Source organism: Chaetodon trifascialis, chromosome 14, assembly GCF_039877785.1.
Source record: "Chaetodon trifascialis isolate fChaTrf1 chromosome 14, fChaTrf1.hap1, whole genome shotgun sequence".
In the NCBI taxonomy this organism is placed as follows: Eukaryota; Metazoa; Chordata; class Actinopteri; order Chaetodontiformes; family Chaetodontidae; genus Chaetodon; species Chaetodon trifascialis.
Window position 1 is genome coordinate 2,246,773 of NC_092069.1, and position 18,080 is coordinate 2,264,852.

General features: G+C 40.2%; 2 protein-coding genes across 3 annotated transcripts in view; one reads left to right on the forward strand and one right to left on the reverse strand.

The window, feature by feature from the left end:
* Positions 1-18,080, reverse strand: part of alkbh1 (alkB homolog 1, histone H2A dioxygenase) — a 246,835-nt gene that overhangs the window by 131,984 nt on the left and 96,771 nt on the right. The window lies entirely within an intron of this gene.
* The window catches only part of apoba (apolipoprotein Ba), a 43,302-nt gene continuing 40,054 nt past the window's right edge, over positions 14,833-18,080 (forward strand). For both annotated transcript variants that reach the window (XM_070979941.1, XM_070979942.1), the window contains exons 1-4: positions 14,833-14,958; positions 15,615-15,727; positions 15,838-15,983; positions 17,113-17,260. In XM_070979941.1, coding sequence (XP_070836042.1) covers positions 15,859-15,983; positions 17,113-17,260 — 273 coding nt within the window. In that variant the 5' untranslated portion in view covers positions 14,833-14,958; positions 15,615-15,727; positions 15,838-15,858. The remainder of the gene's footprint in view (positions 14,959-15,614; positions 15,728-15,837; positions 15,984-17,112; positions 17,261-18,080) is intronic.

The window sequence follows — 18,080 nt, forward strand, 5'->3', positions numbered from 1 at the left end:
AAAGTGAAATGTTTCAGATCTGATAATGGTACTGAATTCACCGGAAAAGCATACCAGACATTACTCATTAAAAATGCAATCGGGCATCAAAAATCAGCACCATATTCTCCCCATCAAAATGGGACTGCTGAATGCAATTGGCGCACACTTTTTGACATGGCAAGGTGCATGCTGATTGAAAGTGGTTTGCCAAAACAACTGTGGACTTATGCAGTCCAGACCGCAGCTGTGATCAGATATAGATGTTTCAATAAACGCACAGAGCAGACACCAATCCAGATGTTGACAGGAAGACGGCCAAATTTGTCTAAAATACAAAAGTTTGGTTCGGACTGTTTTGCGTACACACAAGACAAGAGAAAACTTGATCCAAGGTGTGAAAAGTGTGTTTTCATCGGATACGACAAATACAGTCCTGCATACGTTGTTTACTTTCCTGTCAGTAGGAAGGTGCAGAAGCAGAGATTGGTTAAGTTTGTGGCTAAATCAGGTGTAGAAAGACAGACACAGACCAGTTTTGCACCTGAGGACGATGACTTCATTCAATACAGGTCCAGAAGTCCAGACCACCATGTTAAATTAGAACACAGACCTGAAGTCAGCCACCACCAACCACAGAGAGTTGACGTCAAGTGTGAGCCTGAGTCTAAACGTTACCCTTCCAGAGAGAGGAGAAGGCCAGACAGATACACAGACTGTAGTGTGTCTGAAAACGTGTCTGAGGGGGAGACTGATCAAGTCCAGAGTAACATAGATTACTGTTATCGTGTAATGTGTGGCATACCTGTGTCATTTACAGAAGCTGTAACCTCAGGTAAATCAAGAGAGTGGGTCAAAGCGATGGATGAGGAGATGCATTCACTTAGAGAGAACAACACATTTACCCTGACCAACCTGCCAGAGGGCAAGAAAGCAATGGGGGGTAGATGGGTATATGCTATTAAAACCAATGTTGATGGATCTAAGAAATACAAAGCCCGATATGTTGCTAAGGGGTACAGTCAAAAGATGGGTGTGGATTATGAGGAGACATTTTCTCCTACAGCTAACATGACAAGTGTTAGAGTTTTGATGCAGAAGGCAGCCCAGGAAAACTTGATCTTACACCAAATGGATGTTAAGACTGCATATTTAAATGCCCCCATAGACTGTGAGATTTACATGGAACAGCCAGAAGGGTACAAGGTGGAATCTCACACAGACACAGTGTTGGTGTGCAAGTTAGAGAGGTCATTGTATGGGCTAAAACAATTGGGCAGAAATTGGAATAAGTTGTTGCATGAATATTTGACACAAAACAAGTTTCTGCAAAACCAGGCTGATCACTGTGTTTACACACGAGAAAAAGAACATGAGAAGGTGATCATAGTAATTTGGGTTGATGACTTAATCATTGCAGCAAGTGATGAAAATGCTATGAAGGTCACAAAAGAGATGCTTACAGCAAGGTTGAAAATGAAGGATCTGGGCAAACTGAGACATTTTCTTGGTATTGATTTTGAACAAAGCAACAACTGTGTAACAATGTCTCAAGCAAAGTATGTTGAGAAAATTCTTGAAAGGTCTGACATGCATGATTGTAAACCCAGATCAACACCATGTGAACAGAAACTGAACTACACAGATGATGCTACATCAATGGATGATGTTCCAAAATACAGAGAAGCAGTAGGGAGTCTGATTTATTTGACTGTTTGTACAAGACCAGATTTAAGTTTCATTGTGAGCAAACTGTCACAGTATTTCAAAGAACCCACTGATCAGCATTTTGGGACAATTAAACATGTGCTGAGGTATCTCAGAGGGACAAGTGATAAGAAGTTGTGTGTGGGTTTTCACGCTGGTGTGTAGTGTGACTAGGGGACTACCTTAATTTGATGTTGCATTCGTTGATAAAATAATGGGGCACCACCTTCCTCAGCTAAGAAGGACTGCAGAAATTAACTGCTATACGCTGATAAATACTAACGAATGAACTTAACGATAAACCAGTCTGATAATCTGAAGTGTAAACTCTGGATACAGGGATCGTATATATTCAGTTCAAAAGGACACCGTCTAACTAGGACTTATATCAAAATATCATTTATTAAGCAGAATTATGGATAATGAGTGATGTATCATGAATAATAAGACAGAAGATGGGAGGTGATATGACAGAACACACAAGAAACTTATGGCAACACAAAGGTAAATAAATTGGCGATAGTGAGAGGTAGTTGAAAGGGGATAATAGGGACGCGAACGTAGAGTTAAGGGAATAAACGATTAATGGAGAGAATTTGGACGAATTGACCGTCTCTTAACCTCACGGACCAACTCTTATTCAAACCCACTTAGCATGCCTACTTGACTGATGGCGTCCCGTTGTGCTCTGCTCCGAACTAACTCGAAGATGCCCAGACCCAGATGGTCTGGTGAAGGCCAAGCGCACCAAGGTGGAGAGCTGATGTTGGACGGTGACATCTCTGGAACTGGTTCTTTGGTGTCGGTTACAGATGAGGGGTGGCTCCGGATGGTTGTTAGCCGGACCAAGGATCAACAGCTGGCTGCAGGGTTTGGTTCGGTTTAGTCCGTGACGGATTATTTTAGACTGACAGTACAAATTAAGAGTCTCTTCGATGACCGGTCGAAAAAGGCTACAAAATTATTATTATTCGACTAAATTTACAGTTGTTAAAGTTTGTTAAAACAAAACGTTTAGCTAAAAACAAAAATTCAACGCTTACGGCAAACTGTAGAAACACGTCTTCTGAAAAATAAATCACGCTACTCGGTATGGCTTTTGAGTAGCTTGAAGACGGGAAAAACTTAAAGAGCAAAAACGATTGTGCAAAACTTAAGACAAAGAACTAAAAGACAAAACGTAATGTAAAATAACCTAAGACAAGACGGAGTAACGCGCACTCTGAGTAACGCGCGCACACTGAGTAACGCACGCACTGTGAGTAACGAGCGCACTGAATTCATGCTGCGGCTGCAGACATTTAAATCTGCTCCAGGGGCGTGTCTAATGGGCTGGCCGTCGAACATGTGAGACGCTTTGTGACGCGCAATCGCCTCAAGGAGCTGAATTAATCAATGACTCACACGAGGGGCTCATCTGCTTCTCACTATGGTCAATCACATATAATTTCAATAACAAATTTTCAGTGACATTTCAACATTGTTCACAGCATGCATTAGGCACTTCCTATGGTTGGGTGACAACATTAAATGATAATCCTGGTACAGTTTCATCCCAACATGAATAATGACTCAATGTATAACTAATACAACAACAAAAGAAATAAAGAAAGAAATAAAGATAAAGAAATTAAGAAATAAAGAAAAGCAGACTATATTGGCCAAAATGATTATCATCCTTATGATTATTCCATAATAAAAGTCTCCTAAAGCACAATCAACTTCAAACCCTACGAACCCTTAGATGGTAAAAAGTCTCCATGGCAGAGCCTCAGGCAAATCTTAAAACAAAGTTAGATTCACAGTTTCTCATGGGACATGAGAAAACATGGGCAGCATACAGATCATGGGTTTAGTCATGTGAATATATCCAGCGTTGATTCATACAGAGATGCAATTGTCAGGTATACCAAGAAACAAAGTCCTGCGGCTGACAAACAGTTCATTTTAAGGTTGGCTACTTTGCAACCCATCAGCAGACTCTGTTTGTGGATTCAGTTGAAGCCTGGCCTTTGTTCTTCCCAGGCAGCTTTACTATATTGAGTCCTTAGGGCTATTGGGGGAGTAATCAGCATTGACATGGGACATCCTGTCTTTCTTCGAAATCACACTTCATTATGAGCATTCTAGATGGTCTATAGTTCAATCAGTTAGACTGGTTTACAACTCCGTTTCTCATGAGAAGTCAGAGAGAGTAAGAGAAGGTCAGTTAGGGGCTAGTTCTGCTACAGGTGAAATAAATGATCCACAAAGTACAACTGGGTATTGTGTACAAGCCTGACTAAAAGAGGCACTTTGGTGTCATAGAAAACAAAAAAGCATATATATTTTAGGATCCTGTCTCTCCCTGTGTGTCTCCTCTCCTTTTTCCCTGTGTTTGTGTCTGTCTGTCTACCCCTGGATCCATGGCTGGGCAGCCCCTCACCTGCTGCCAGCTCCTCCCACTGCGACTCACCTGCAGCCACTCTCCCTGATCAGGGAGAGTATTTAAGACGTGGGCTTCGTGCTCCTCGTCGCTGGATTATTCCTCTTCTCCATGTCGAGTTTAATCAGTTGGTTCCTAAGTACAAGTCTTGTTGTTTGTTCCATCTTCAGAGAAAGTTTGTTTTGTAGTCCCTTTTCTCCAGCCATTTATTGTGCTGTGTTTTTCTTTGTTTCAGTGCCTGTCTGCCACTTCCATGCGTGCCTCGATCCATACCCGCTTCGTCGGTGCTCCCTTAGTTCATCCACTCCGTTTGAGTGCGTCTTTTGTTTGCTTTGTCTCCCACTCCGTTTGAGTGCGCCTTTTGTTTATTTATCATTCCACTCGTTGAGTGTGTTTTCTGTTCTTCGTTTTGTTAATAAATTACTCCCTTGTTTTACACAATTCCTGTCTCCCGGTTCTGCATCTCTGGGTCCTAATACTTGGCGGCTGCAAAGCCTTAACAATATATGTTTATATATATATCTCCATCCATTTGCGATGCTGTTTATCTCTTTCGGGGTCACGGGGGGGGAGCCGGAGCCTATCTCGGCTGTCGGCGGGCGAGAGGCGGGGTACACCCTGGACCGGTTGCCAGCCGATCGCAGGGCACATACACACACCATTCACACTCACACTCACACCTAGGGGGCAATTTTAGAGTCACCAATCAACCTAATGAGCATGTTTTTGGTCTGTGGGAGGAAGGCGGAGTGCCCGGAGAGAACCCACACATGCACGGGAAGAACATGCAAACTTCACACAGAAAGGCCCGACCCGGGAATCGAACCTGCGACCTTCTTGCTGTGAGGCACGCGCACTACCTGCTGCGAAAATAGAGAAAATAGAGAGAGCTATATACATAAAAAGCAAATATAAAAACTATATATGCACTGGTCTCACCAGCAGTTACCCAGTCAGTTAAACACAGGATTCAATAAAGCCAGTTGAAGCCGGGACTTGTTTTTGGATGTTCTCGGTGTGATATATCCCCTTAAACATTGGACGTCGTATGGACGTCCAGATCATGTCCATATTGCGTCCGTCCGTCCAAGACCAATTATGGACCTATTCTCGACGTCCAAAATAGGTTAGGTATTTGAACGTCTTATTATGACCCAATTTCGACGTCTATATGAAGTTGAAGATCTGGATGTCCAAATTATGACCCAATTTCGACGTCTACATACAGTTGAACATTTGGATGTCTAATTATGACTAAATTTTTACATGGATCACTTTTCAGGACGTCTAAGACAAGTGTAGTATAGGCCTAATAATGATGATGATGATGATGATGATAATAATAATAATAATAATTATTATTATTATTATAATAATAAGTTGTTACTTGCAGCCGTATGATTATTTTAGTGATCAATGCTTAGGCCTAAAAGGGTAAAACAAATATAAGTAATATTTTGATTGTTTACATTTTCCTGTTTTTCTAGTGTTATTCTGTGAGGTGTAGGGAAAAAAAATTAACCGCGTTAGAACTGAAGAAGAAGAAGAAGGATCAACGCCATTTTGATTGGCTGAGGCATGCGTCACTGTGCAACTCAAGAGCCGCTCCCATCGGCCCAGGTATTGTGCCGCTATAAAACCTGAAGAAGAAGAAGAAGAAGAAGAAGAAGAGTATTGTGAAAGCAAAACGCGCGCTGGCTGTGGATTGTGGACGTCTCCAACAGGCATAAATTGCAGGTAAGTTGTCAGCCATCGAGCTTCTAGTTAATATGTTCATTCATGCATATAAAGCGTTACCGGTCACCCAGGGCTGATTCATGTTCTATGCGGGCTTCCCGGCTTTCATGTTCTGCTATGTTTGTATCTTTGCAATAGCATTTAAAGCATGTTGTGCAAATGTTAAAGGATTGGAGGGGCGGGCTTTCTGTGTTTATATCTTTGCAATACCATTTAAAGCAGGCATGTCAAACTCATTCCACAAAGGGCCGAGTGGCTGAAGGTTTTCTTTCCAACCAAGCAGCAGCACACCAGACTTGACTCATTTCATTAGCTGATCTCAGTCTTCAGACAGCTGATTGGTCAGACTGTGTGCTCTTGATTGGTTGGAGGAAAAACCTGCAGCCACACGGCCCTTTGTGGAATGAGTTTGACACGCCTGATTTAAAGTATGCTGTGGAAATGTTTGCATATTTTTACAATAAAAATTGTAATAAAAAAAAAAGGATTGGATTGTGATTTATTGTTAACCTGACTGTAGTCTTAAGTCCACAAGGTAGGAAACAGTTTCCTGTACCTGTTAATTTTACTGTACCTTCATTTGGCTTGTCAGCAGGTTTTAACTGGATGCCTTTATGCATTTCCAGTTACCATCTGCTGGTGATAGATTCAAATTAAGCAATAGGAAAATATACGTTTGTCACCAGGCAATTTGAGTCACAGATCACCAGACATCCCTGTGTCACCTGTGTACATTCAGTCAGGTTGAGTGACCATTACGCGTGCCGAACGCGCTTTCAATGTGGTCAGATGAGATACTGATCAAAATATACAAATTTAGGTCTGACTGTATGTGCTGACTCAGATAGTTGCATTGAATTGCGGCTGTTGCTAATAAGTGATCGCAGTGAAATGCCAGACACTGTGGAAACCTGAATGTGAGGTGTTGGTGACGTGAGCGCACAACTCCGCCGATTTACGAAAATCCACTTGTGCCGCCGGCGCACAGAGTTGACCAGGTCTGAGGTGGCTAGCTTTCAGCACACTTTTACACCGCCGGCTCATTATGCCGACACCTCCCCCCTACTGCGCCGCAACGCCCATCCTGGTGCACCTCTGTACGCCTCGGTCTACCAAAATACTAAATGCGCTGTGCGCCTGCCTGCGCCGCTCGAAAATACCACTGCGCCGTTGGCGCTGGCGGCGGAGTCGAAAATAGAGCCCAGTATGTTAAATGCCCCACCAGAGACCATAGAACACTGGACTTACTGTATGCAAACACTAAGGATTGCTTACAGCTCATCACCTCTCCCCCCCTGGGCCATTTGATCACAACCCGGTTTATGTGCTCCCTGCATACACACCTTTGGTGAATAGACAATCACCAAACAAAAGGTATGTGAGAAGATGGTCAGAGGAGTCCAGCATGGCACTGAAGGACTGCTTGACACCACTGACTGGGATGTGTTGTGCAGTCCACACAGGAAGGACATTGACAACAACCTGAATTATGGATTACATTAACTTCTGTGTGGAAAACATGTGCCTATAAAGAAGGTACAGTGTTTCCCAAACAACAAACCCTGGGTATCCCTGGAACTGAAAGCCCTACTGAACAAGAGGAAGAGGGTCTTCAGATCAGGGACAAAGATGAGCTGAGGAGGGTGCAGAAGGAGCTGAAATGGAAGATTAGGAGAGACAGGGACAGCAAGGAAGCTGGAGGAGTGCCTACTGGGGAACAATGGCACAGAGGTTTAGTCAGAGTAGTCAGGAACAGGTGAGGTTGAATACCGGAGATCAAGCAGGCATGGAATGCTGGAGAGTCTGGCATGAGGCATAAACAATCTGGCAACAGGAAAGAGTGCCAGTACTGCTTACATACCCTCCTGATGAGTCTAATAGGCCAGGGGCCCGTTGCACAAAAGTAGGATTAAGACATCCAGGATAAGTGACTGAGCTGAGTTCAACCAATCCAAAACATGAGTGTCCAGGCTTAATCAGTTGCACAAAGACCAAGCCAGGATGAGTAGACACGGCTTCATCAAGCTGGGTGAAACCTATTCTGGATAAGTATGTGCATGCGGCTTCCTCAATTCACCCCTGCCATCGATCACAGATTCACCGATTCACTATGGCAACTAGAGCGGCGTACTTTTGCCCATCAGAGGCAGAAATCCTCATGGAGGCTTACGAGGAGGTGAAGGACGAAATTAAAAAGAAAGGCAACAGAGCCACAGTTATAAAACAACGAGAGAAAGCGTGGCAAAGTATTGCAGACCGCCTGAATGCACAAGTAGCGCACAAATACATACTCAGTGCTCCGCTGAAACCATCACAATTACAATCCAAATAGTTAATCAACATCTCTGTTGTACTCTGATTATGTATCAGTTGAAATTGTAAGTGAAATTGTGTAAATGTAACTCCATCAGACTGTATAACTCCTTGATAATTTCCCTTTGGGTTAAATAAAGTTGATCTTAACTCACGTATGTTGTTTTATTAGCATATATATGTATATACGTATATATGTGTGTGTATATATATATGTGTGTGTGTATGTGTGTGTGTGTATATATATATTTAAGGGATAATGCCCGACAAAGTTATTGTTTGTCCATTCATTTCTGATAATGGACACCTTGAAGGGCATTATCCCACTTATACCATGGTCACTTATGAAAGAAATAAATATTAAATCAATTATTAATACATTAATGTTGTTTTTTTACCGTTAAATTCGTAAGTTTTTCACAAGAAGCGGCTGAGTGGACTATTTAATATCTCATTGTGATGCGTTGCCAAGGCAACCGGCTCTGGCCACAGGACCTGCAGCTCGGTTGGCCGCAACTGTTACATTAGGCCTAATCAGTGGAGGGAAGTGAGATGATTGCTTAACGTTATGTTACGTGATACAAAGTATCATTTCAGAGGGCAAGTGTACCTCTTACCACTTGTGTGTGTCCAGAGGATGATGCAAAATTTTGTTTCAAAGAATCAAAGTCCACAGATAGTTTCCTAAATCATAAAATCACTCATATTATCTACTGTCTTGCCGTTGTGATAAATAAACGGTGAAATAACGTATGTTAACGTATGTTCTGAATTTCTGTTGCCACAGTTACCAACTAGCGTTTGAGCCAGCGCAGTAATTTAGAACAATCACCCTATTTGACCGGAACTTTTTTATAGGTGTCCGACAACACTTTTAAACGGACACCCTGCAGCCAATCAGAATCAAGTATTCACCCAGACCATGGTGTATATATATATGTACACACACACACACACACACACACACACACACACACACACATATATATATGCTTTAAATTTCAGTTAAATATGTCCAGGATTGGCAGATGAATTTGTGTTGTTTGTTTGTTTTTCAATTTAGATTGATTTGGCCTCTTATGTTTGTGCTGTACAATGTGTGTTTACAAGCTTGCAGGGAGGCTACTGCATCCATTCATTTGTCTGTTCATTTGTTGTGTACGGATTTGTCCTGCGTTTATTTCAGTGTGCAGACATGTGGGGTGTATTATATACAGACCTTTGAATGTGTATTTATTCTTGTGTTGTATAATATGCTTTTATTCTGTTTTCTATCTTGTAGAGTCACTGTGTGACTTCAGTTTTGAAAGGAACTGATGTTTTGATTTATCCTTTTTCAATAAAGGAACATCATGTTACTTTTTGATGTGTATTTATATTTATATGTGTATTTTATATAGTCTGTGGGAAACTGAACATCATCTAAAATCATCATTTATCTACAATGATTGAAATTAATGATATTAATTAAAATTGAAATTAATAATGCTTATGTTTTGTGTTAATGTTTAAATAATGACAGTGGATCTAGTTGGATGTGATAACAATGTGTAGTGGGCAGTGGAATAACTATTGGATTCATTTGTGATAACTGCTGACTGAGATAAGGGATGAGATTAAATAGCTCCACAGAATAAATCTCCATGGTAACTTATCCCATAACATATCCCACTTTCAACTATCCTGCTTTTGTGCAACCAGATCACGGATAAGTTGAGCCAGGATAATGAACATATCCCGGCTTAATCTCTTATCCTAGTTTTGTGCAACAGGCTCCAGGTGTTCAGGAGGAAGACGACAGGCACGGATGGCATCAGCTCCAGACTGGTCAGGGACTGCACAGATCAGCTCTGTGGTGTCCTCCTGCACATCTTCAAAATTAGCCTCAGTCTGGAGAGGGTTCCAGCCCTGTGGAAAACCTGGGCACTGCCCTGGAGCCAGGCCTGGAGCGGCGGGACACCGAGCCTTCACCCATGGGGCCAGGTTGCGCCCAGTCCAAAACTGTTACAGTTTTCACCACGGTTTTAGAACAGGACCCAAAGATGCAGACCAGAGAGAGGGCAGGTAAGAGCAGGTATTTATTATAAACAAAAAGCACACTCAAAAGGAGTGGAACAAATGATGAACAAAAAACGCACTCTAACAGAGTGGAAAGAACTAAGGGAGCTCCGTATGATGGGTCTGACGCAAGGCACACGTGGAAGTGGCAGAAAGGCAACTGGAACACAAGAAAACACATCATTAAAGGTGTAAAACAATCATTAGCACGCTCACAATGGCAAAAGACGAAAATAGTTACGATCACAATATTCAAACAGGCCTGGAAGGATCTCGGGAGGAAGGAGACTGGAACAATCCGGCAACAGGCAAGGTGGGATGGATCTTCATACTGTCCGGTAGTTTGACTGTAACTGCTCGAGGGTTGATGATTTTCAGGATGGGGAATGGACCAATGAATCTAGTTTACAGTTTGCGTGACTCAGTGCGAAGAGGAATATTTCTGGGAGAAAGCCAGACAGACTGACCTGGTTGGTAGACGGGGGCCGGTGTCCTGTGACGGTTGGTGGTTTCACCTCCTGGGATTGTTCAAGGGCCCTGGAGGCCGTGGTCCAGATGTTTTTTATCCGTTTGATATGTTCTTCTACCGAAGGGACGGCGATTTCGGCCTCCTGAGAGGGGAACATAGGTGGCTGGTAACCTAAAGACACTTCAAAGGAGGAGAGACCACTGGCAGATGATGTGTTCAGTTGTTCTGTGAATGTTGCAGTTTGTCAATAACACAATGTTCAAACATAAGAATGTTCATTGGTGAACTTGGCACCAGGACACCCTTGGTCATAGATCGATTTTATAGTTGCATCATTTGACCTGCGGCAGTATGTTTTGGACACTTGGGTGAAGAGAGGAGCAGAACTGTCAGCTGATCACCTGGTATTGAGTTGGATCAGATGGCAGGGGAAGATGCAGTGCAGACCTGCTAGGCCCAAACAAACGGCTGGTGGAAGAACTTGTTAAATTGGTCTTTAACTCCCACCTCCAGCAGAACTTTGACCATGTTCCGGGGGCGGTAGGGGACATTGAGTCACTGTTGAGACGGCTGTTGCGAGATGCAGGCGCAAGGTTGCTGGGGCTAGTTGAGGCAGTAACCCCCAAACCTGCCTATTGTCCTTCAGAAATGAAGTGATATTTGTCAGGAATGCTACCAGAGCTGAAGTCTGACTACCCATAACCTTAACACAAGATTTTAACAATGAGAAGTGTGCTTTTATCAGTACAAAAGACACTTGTTGTGAAGGGGTTTTCATTTCCCGCAGCATTTTGGTGGTATTTTGTGTGGAATTTGGGGAAAACAATTGTTGTTTTAGTTGTCATTGAAATTATCCTGGTTTGGTTATTTTATCAAAAAACCTCCAAAAGTGTACGACTTTTGCTAGAAAACCAACACTTCCAGAGGGGTGCCAATACTTTCGTCCATGACTGTAAGACAAAAGTAGTTTTTCTCATAAGAATATTAACAGTAGTACTTTTTTATGACAGTTGGATTTTTATGGCATTTACTGTTTCTGTTCTGTACCCTCTATACTTTTTCATTTTGACATCTTTATACCAACGTGCTTGCTCTTTGTAATATAGATGATAGATAGAAGATAGATGATGTACATACATATCCTCCTCCAAAATCCATTAACAACCATGAAGTTCATGTCTGACAAGTGCACGTTTTTAATGTCCTTAGTCATGATGTCTTTGTTTGACCCCATGCTGCTGTCAAAGTGGGCCTACACTTTCAGAGTCCAGATGAACCCTATTTGTAATATACCCATTAATATGTGTCTCCTCGAATGTTGAAACAAAACATATGCCCTCGTGGGACTGCCCTTTTGTTTACATTTCAATCACAGTTCTTTTAATGTACAACTAAAGTACATAGGATAAGCCCTGTGTTTGGGTTTGTGAATCACATGATAGTAGATGCCCTACTTATGATGTGCAAGTGTGAAGATATCTGACAAATGTAAATGTAAAAACTAAATGTTTTTAATTACGCCTTTTTTTTTTTTTTTTTACTGTGTGGTCTTACAGACCTTAAACCAGGGTTGCTTTTTCATGGCACTGATTACAACTCTCTGAAACAGATGCTGCGTGGTGTGACAGGTAGCTGACCTTAGACCCTAGTCAGTATTGCTTCAGAATTCAAGGGATCTACTTTGGCAAGACCAATATGGAGAAAACTAAACCAATCACAGGTTTGGTTCTTGCCCCATTCACTGTTTGTCCCATATGCTCTTTATGGGGGAAAAAGGAAACAACATAACATGACAGTCTAATAAATGAGGGGGTTAGCAGAGATGGTGGAAGGTCAATACTCATGGTGGATTGGTCTTGGCAAAATCATTTGTCAGCTGCATGTTCAAATAAACAAAACACTGTAAGCTGTTCAGTGTGACTTCTTCAAACATGGCAAGCTTTGAATAGGTAGGCATTTTTCTCTGTACTTTGCATGTGAGTGGCTTGGCTTAGCTGATTACACTTTTGGTTCATTGACAACAATGAGTCATTTTTTGATTTTAACACACCCACTGATAGGTTTAGATGCTGCAAGAAATTATAAAAATATTAAACAGATCTATATGACATGTGTCATATGTGTAAATTATCTGTTTTATCTGTGTACCAGCTCAGTGATATTTCTATACTAACCTTTTACAAAACCACCAAAATGCCTTTGGTCAAGTTTGGCATTGTGCAGAAATTTTACTTGCCAGCAGCTTTCCACTTCCCTTCACTACTGTTCCTTTTGTAACTGTAATATAATATAATATAATATAATATAATATAATATAATATAATATAATATAATATAATATAATATAATATAATCATATTAATGCATGCCATTCAAGAAGTCATTGCTGAAAGAATCATATTGAAACACGGGTAGAAGTCTTGATAACAGGATATGATGCAGCTCAGGATAAGATGCAGCTGTACCACCAGGTTCAAGGACAATTTCTACCACCAGGCCGTCGGGTGTCTGAACTCATAAATCCAATTGCCATCAGGCATTTGAACTCATAATCCAATCACTACTTACACTGTTACTAATTACAGCTCCTGAATCCCAGTACACAGCATCAGGAGCTGCCACATGGTTTCATACACATTATAAAATATACTGCCATATATATTCTTGGCTTATTTATTTTTTGCTTCTACTTTATGGTGTGGGGTTCAGGATACATTATTTGTACCTACATATGACCACTAAAAATGAAACTCTATTTCCATCTGTTTTCCCAACAAACAACAACAACAGCAACAACAAGACAAGACAAAACTGCTATAAATCCTCACTTACAAATTGCTGTTGACCCAACTGTAACTTTCAGTGCTAATCAGAGCTTGAACTTTGGAACATTGCTGTGTCTGTATACCTCTGGTACTCAGTAGGGCTGGGATATAAACGGACAGGAAAGAGGAACTTTATAAAAGATGTAGGTAGAGGTCTTGCTGTATTCATCAAGACAGAGAGGGCTGAATAGCACAGAGCCGTTTCTTTAGCCCATGATGGGTTACAACAAGCTGTGTCTGTTACTGCTGCTGAGTAGCTACACATTGGCTCGTAAGTAAGAAACTGTTTTTATTCAAAGTGATTAGATTTGTACAAAATCTTAATAGCATTTTTTGAAACAAATTATTTTATGAGATAGCTACAGTATGAAAGCCTTTTCCCAACAGATATTTTGCCTTAGTAGGAAAAGCACAGGTGTTATTATTAAATGTAAGTACGGCTAGGTTCTACTCTAGTGTCTCAGAAAGCCATGACCCTGAGACAGTAAGCGTGCATGCACAACACCAATATTGTGTACTGAAACGGAAGATGGAATTCAACTATAATATTTTTTATCATTCACATGTGTGCTTTTCCATGTCAAAGTGTCCTCTGTGAAAAGGCCTTAATAAGTGATGGTTCCAGGGTCCAGCAATTTAGAATGCTTACTGCGACAAATAAATAGAACAGAGCCGTCATGAATGTTTTTAGTAACATCTGTGCTTTTCCAACTATGAGGATCCAAAATGTGTCAGACGAAAGGTCAGGCTCCAGTCCCTACTTATGCATGACAATTTACAAGAGTCATTGAATCAGTATCAGAATCTGAATTCTTTTATTGATCCCCAAGGGAAAATTGTTTGAGTCCAGTGCAAATAATTTTGGCTCAATGTTTGGATTGATGTGTTAACATTGTCTTTAATGTCAATGTTTACTATTCATTTTACATACCTACATACCTTAAATCTTTGTTAAAAGAGCAAACACTACATTTGAACACAAGATATTTGTTCAAACAGGTTTTTGTTGAACAGGTTGAAAGGTAACAGTGATTCAGTTGTTGCCCAGTGGTTGCCAGGCACTACTAAACAATTAAGGGAGCTTGTTCTTTAAAAGATATTTGTAATATACTTTAAATAACTTGTAATATATTGTATACATTACCGACTTGTCAGAAGTAATTCATTGCATGCTGCAAAATGGATAGGATGAATGCTTAGTCTGAAGTTTGTAAAGTAAGTGTATGTGTGAGTGTGTGTTTTTCTTGCCACTACTGGTGGACCCAAAATAAACTTTTCCCTTTGCAAGACAATTAGATCATGTTTTTTCACTTCACCACATGAATATTTTGAAATTATATTCAATAATGTCTATTATCCTTATTAATTATGCATATGATCCTTTGCTCTGTTTTGTTTTCCAGAGGAAGGCAATGACAATAATGAACAAACTTCAACATGTCTGTGTAAGTTGCTACATACACATCAGTTGCATTTACATTAAAAGTGCATTACAAACAAAACTGAACAACCTTCAAAATCATTTTCATGTTGAACTTTTTAAAGGGTTGGTAAGGCCCCAAATTGATCTAATTACAAAAACTGTGGACTTTGTTAGTTCTTCTAAGAGGCTTAACAGTGTGTGTACTTGGAAAGACCTCAGTTTGTTTGTACATTGGGTAGATAGAGGGGTGTAAGTGGGGTCCTGTTGTAAGCAGGCACACTGACCTGCTCACAGATCGATGGTGGCTGTACTAAACTAACAAACACATGACCTGTTTTCTGGAGATAGCAGCAGGACATGATGGGCTCTTGCTACAAGCTGTTCCTGATTCAGCACAATAGCAGTTAATCACTATTGGGAACAATTAGCTGCCTCTGGGTGCAAAGGCCTGCTACCAAGAGACAATGTTGAACCTCGTCTGTGGACTTATACAGGATATTTATACAGGATACAGGAGGAACTGAATGATCCTATAGTTTTCATGTAGGAATGTAGGATGACTTCATCTATAAAGCAGTGCTGACTTGAGAGGATTTAATCATCACTTAAAGCTTTAAACATAAGGGATAAAGAATTCAGAGAGTCAATGTAACATGTGACACCATTTTCTTATTACAGTGGTATCCAGATTCAAGGCCTATAAGAAATATGTCTACCAGTATACCACAGAGAGCAGAAATGGTGTGGTGGCCACTGCCAACCTGAGGAACGGCCCTAGAGTCTTTTGTCAGGTACATTACTGTTTATGTGTCCCACTTTGTCAGTTCACTTGATCACAGAATGTTCTTACCTGAACTCCCTCCCTGTCTCTCGATTGATGTCTACTGTCACATGTCTTTAGGTAGAGATTGAAGTCCCACAGATGTGCAGGTTCATCATGCACACCAGGGACTGTGCTCTCAGTGAGGTATCAGTCATTAATCCCCAGGGTAAGCTGGTCTACAAGCAGGCCCCTGGCTCTGAGGCCTTCCAGGCTGCCATGGAAAAGTTAGTGCAGATAATTCTTCACATGATCTGAAGCACATGCAATAACATGACATCTCTTTTATAATTTAACAAGTTAAAAACAAACAAACAAACAAAAAAACTCACTGCCTCACCTTATGTTTTGGTTCTTACTTTGGGTACCTCTTCCAGCAGACCTGAGGGCTCTGCTGGGTTCATATGGTAAAAGCAAGTTAGCTAAATAAGGAGCAAGACCATTAAGAGCTTTATAAACCAATAAAAGAAATTTAAAATCAATTAATCAAAATCAATCAGCCTCGGTCTTTCCATAGGTAATGAAATCCTCATAGAAATACTCATTTTACAGAGTTGCTTAATGTAATAATGTTCCCTTTGTCCTTTTCATTTCAAATTTCAGTATCTGAATATTTGCACTCAGATATATTAAATAGTTATAGTTAAAATAATGAATAGTTATATTACTATCAAATAAGAAATCATTATACTTTCTTCAGCTGTAACACCTAATAGTTGGCTACCAGTCAAATAACCAAAACATTTTACTACAGCTGTTTCTTTCATAATAATAATAATAATAATAATAATAATAATAATAATAATAATAATAATAATAATAATAATAATAATAATAATAATAAACAATTAAGACTGTCAGACTGCAGAAAGTGACAGTCTTAATTGACTGTCACTTTCTGCAGTCTGACAGTCTTAATCTGTGAAAATCTTGATTAACCCCACTCATACATTGTATGACACATATCTGTTTTGGCAATTACAATGTCAACAGAAAAGAATAAATAAATCTAATATTTTCAGTTCTTGCTTGGGCCACATATAAATGTGGTCTAACTAGTACATAAATAAATCTGATTTATGGAAACTTATGGATCTTCAACAGCTGAATGAATAGTCTGGATGTTTGTGATGTTATGATGAAGGGTTTAATAGGGAGATAGTGACATGTCAGACAATTTGCAGTGATGCTTTGGCACAAGCAGAACCAGTCTGCTCAGGAGCTCAGACTGCCAATATTGGAACAAAACATAAATACTTCTGGTATAAACACAGTACGAGCTTGTACAGTTAAATGGTTTATCATGTATACTGCAAAATATAAAGTTACTCAGTAGTCTTTATGTTCTTCATACAGGAACCCTCTGAAGTTTACTGTGGAGGAAGTCACCAGTGTCCAGCTTTACCCCGAGAGTGATGAGCCAGTCAACATCCTCAACATTAAGAGAGGAATCATTTCAGCACTAATGGTGCCCGTCATCGAGGATGAACAGAACAGCCTCATGGTTAGTATTTTCTGGCAACCCAAAGTGGTGTCTTTAAAAATGAACAGGGACAAAGGCATACTAGAATATTTTACTGAAGTAAATGTACTGTTAAATAAGTTTCGCTCAAAAAATTACTTATATAAAAAGTGTAGTAGGTCAGTAAATATGTACTCTGAGGCTGAGTCTATGTGCTCATTTTGTTTCTACGGGAACAGTGCTGATGCTCATATGTTTTGATATTGTGAATCAAAGCAGACATAAGAATTGTTTCATTCATCAGTAGTCTGTCTATACGCACAGCAATTCTTAGAAATACAATACAATACTTAGAAACCCTAACCCAAGTGCTTCTCATTTATTCCCTTAAGAAGCTGTGGTAAGGCGAAATGTCTACTGCGCCTATTTATTTAATCAGTCCAGTATTTTATGATATTATTTGTTTATTTATTTATTTATATTCTCCCATTAAATTATTGAATTATTATATTTATATCTTCCGGACAATAAACAGTCATTTTATCATACTCGTCTAAAAATCCTGGGGCTGAAACGTCCTTTTAAATTTTATTCTAGAAAGGGGGAAATGGGTTCTCACTGCCCTACCTGCACCTTGGACTGCCCCTTAAATAAACATATCAGACCTACCTTATGTAGGTATACATAAGCTATTTTACCTTATTTTCTTGTTTTTTATTTTCGTACCTATCTTATTCTTTTATTTACTGTTATTTTAACCAAAGGTTTATGAACCTCTTTTAATTCCTTACTGGGAGGATCCTCTTTTAATTATCCTTTGATTTTATTGCAAACAGCCTCTTAATAAAAACTATGTTTTTTT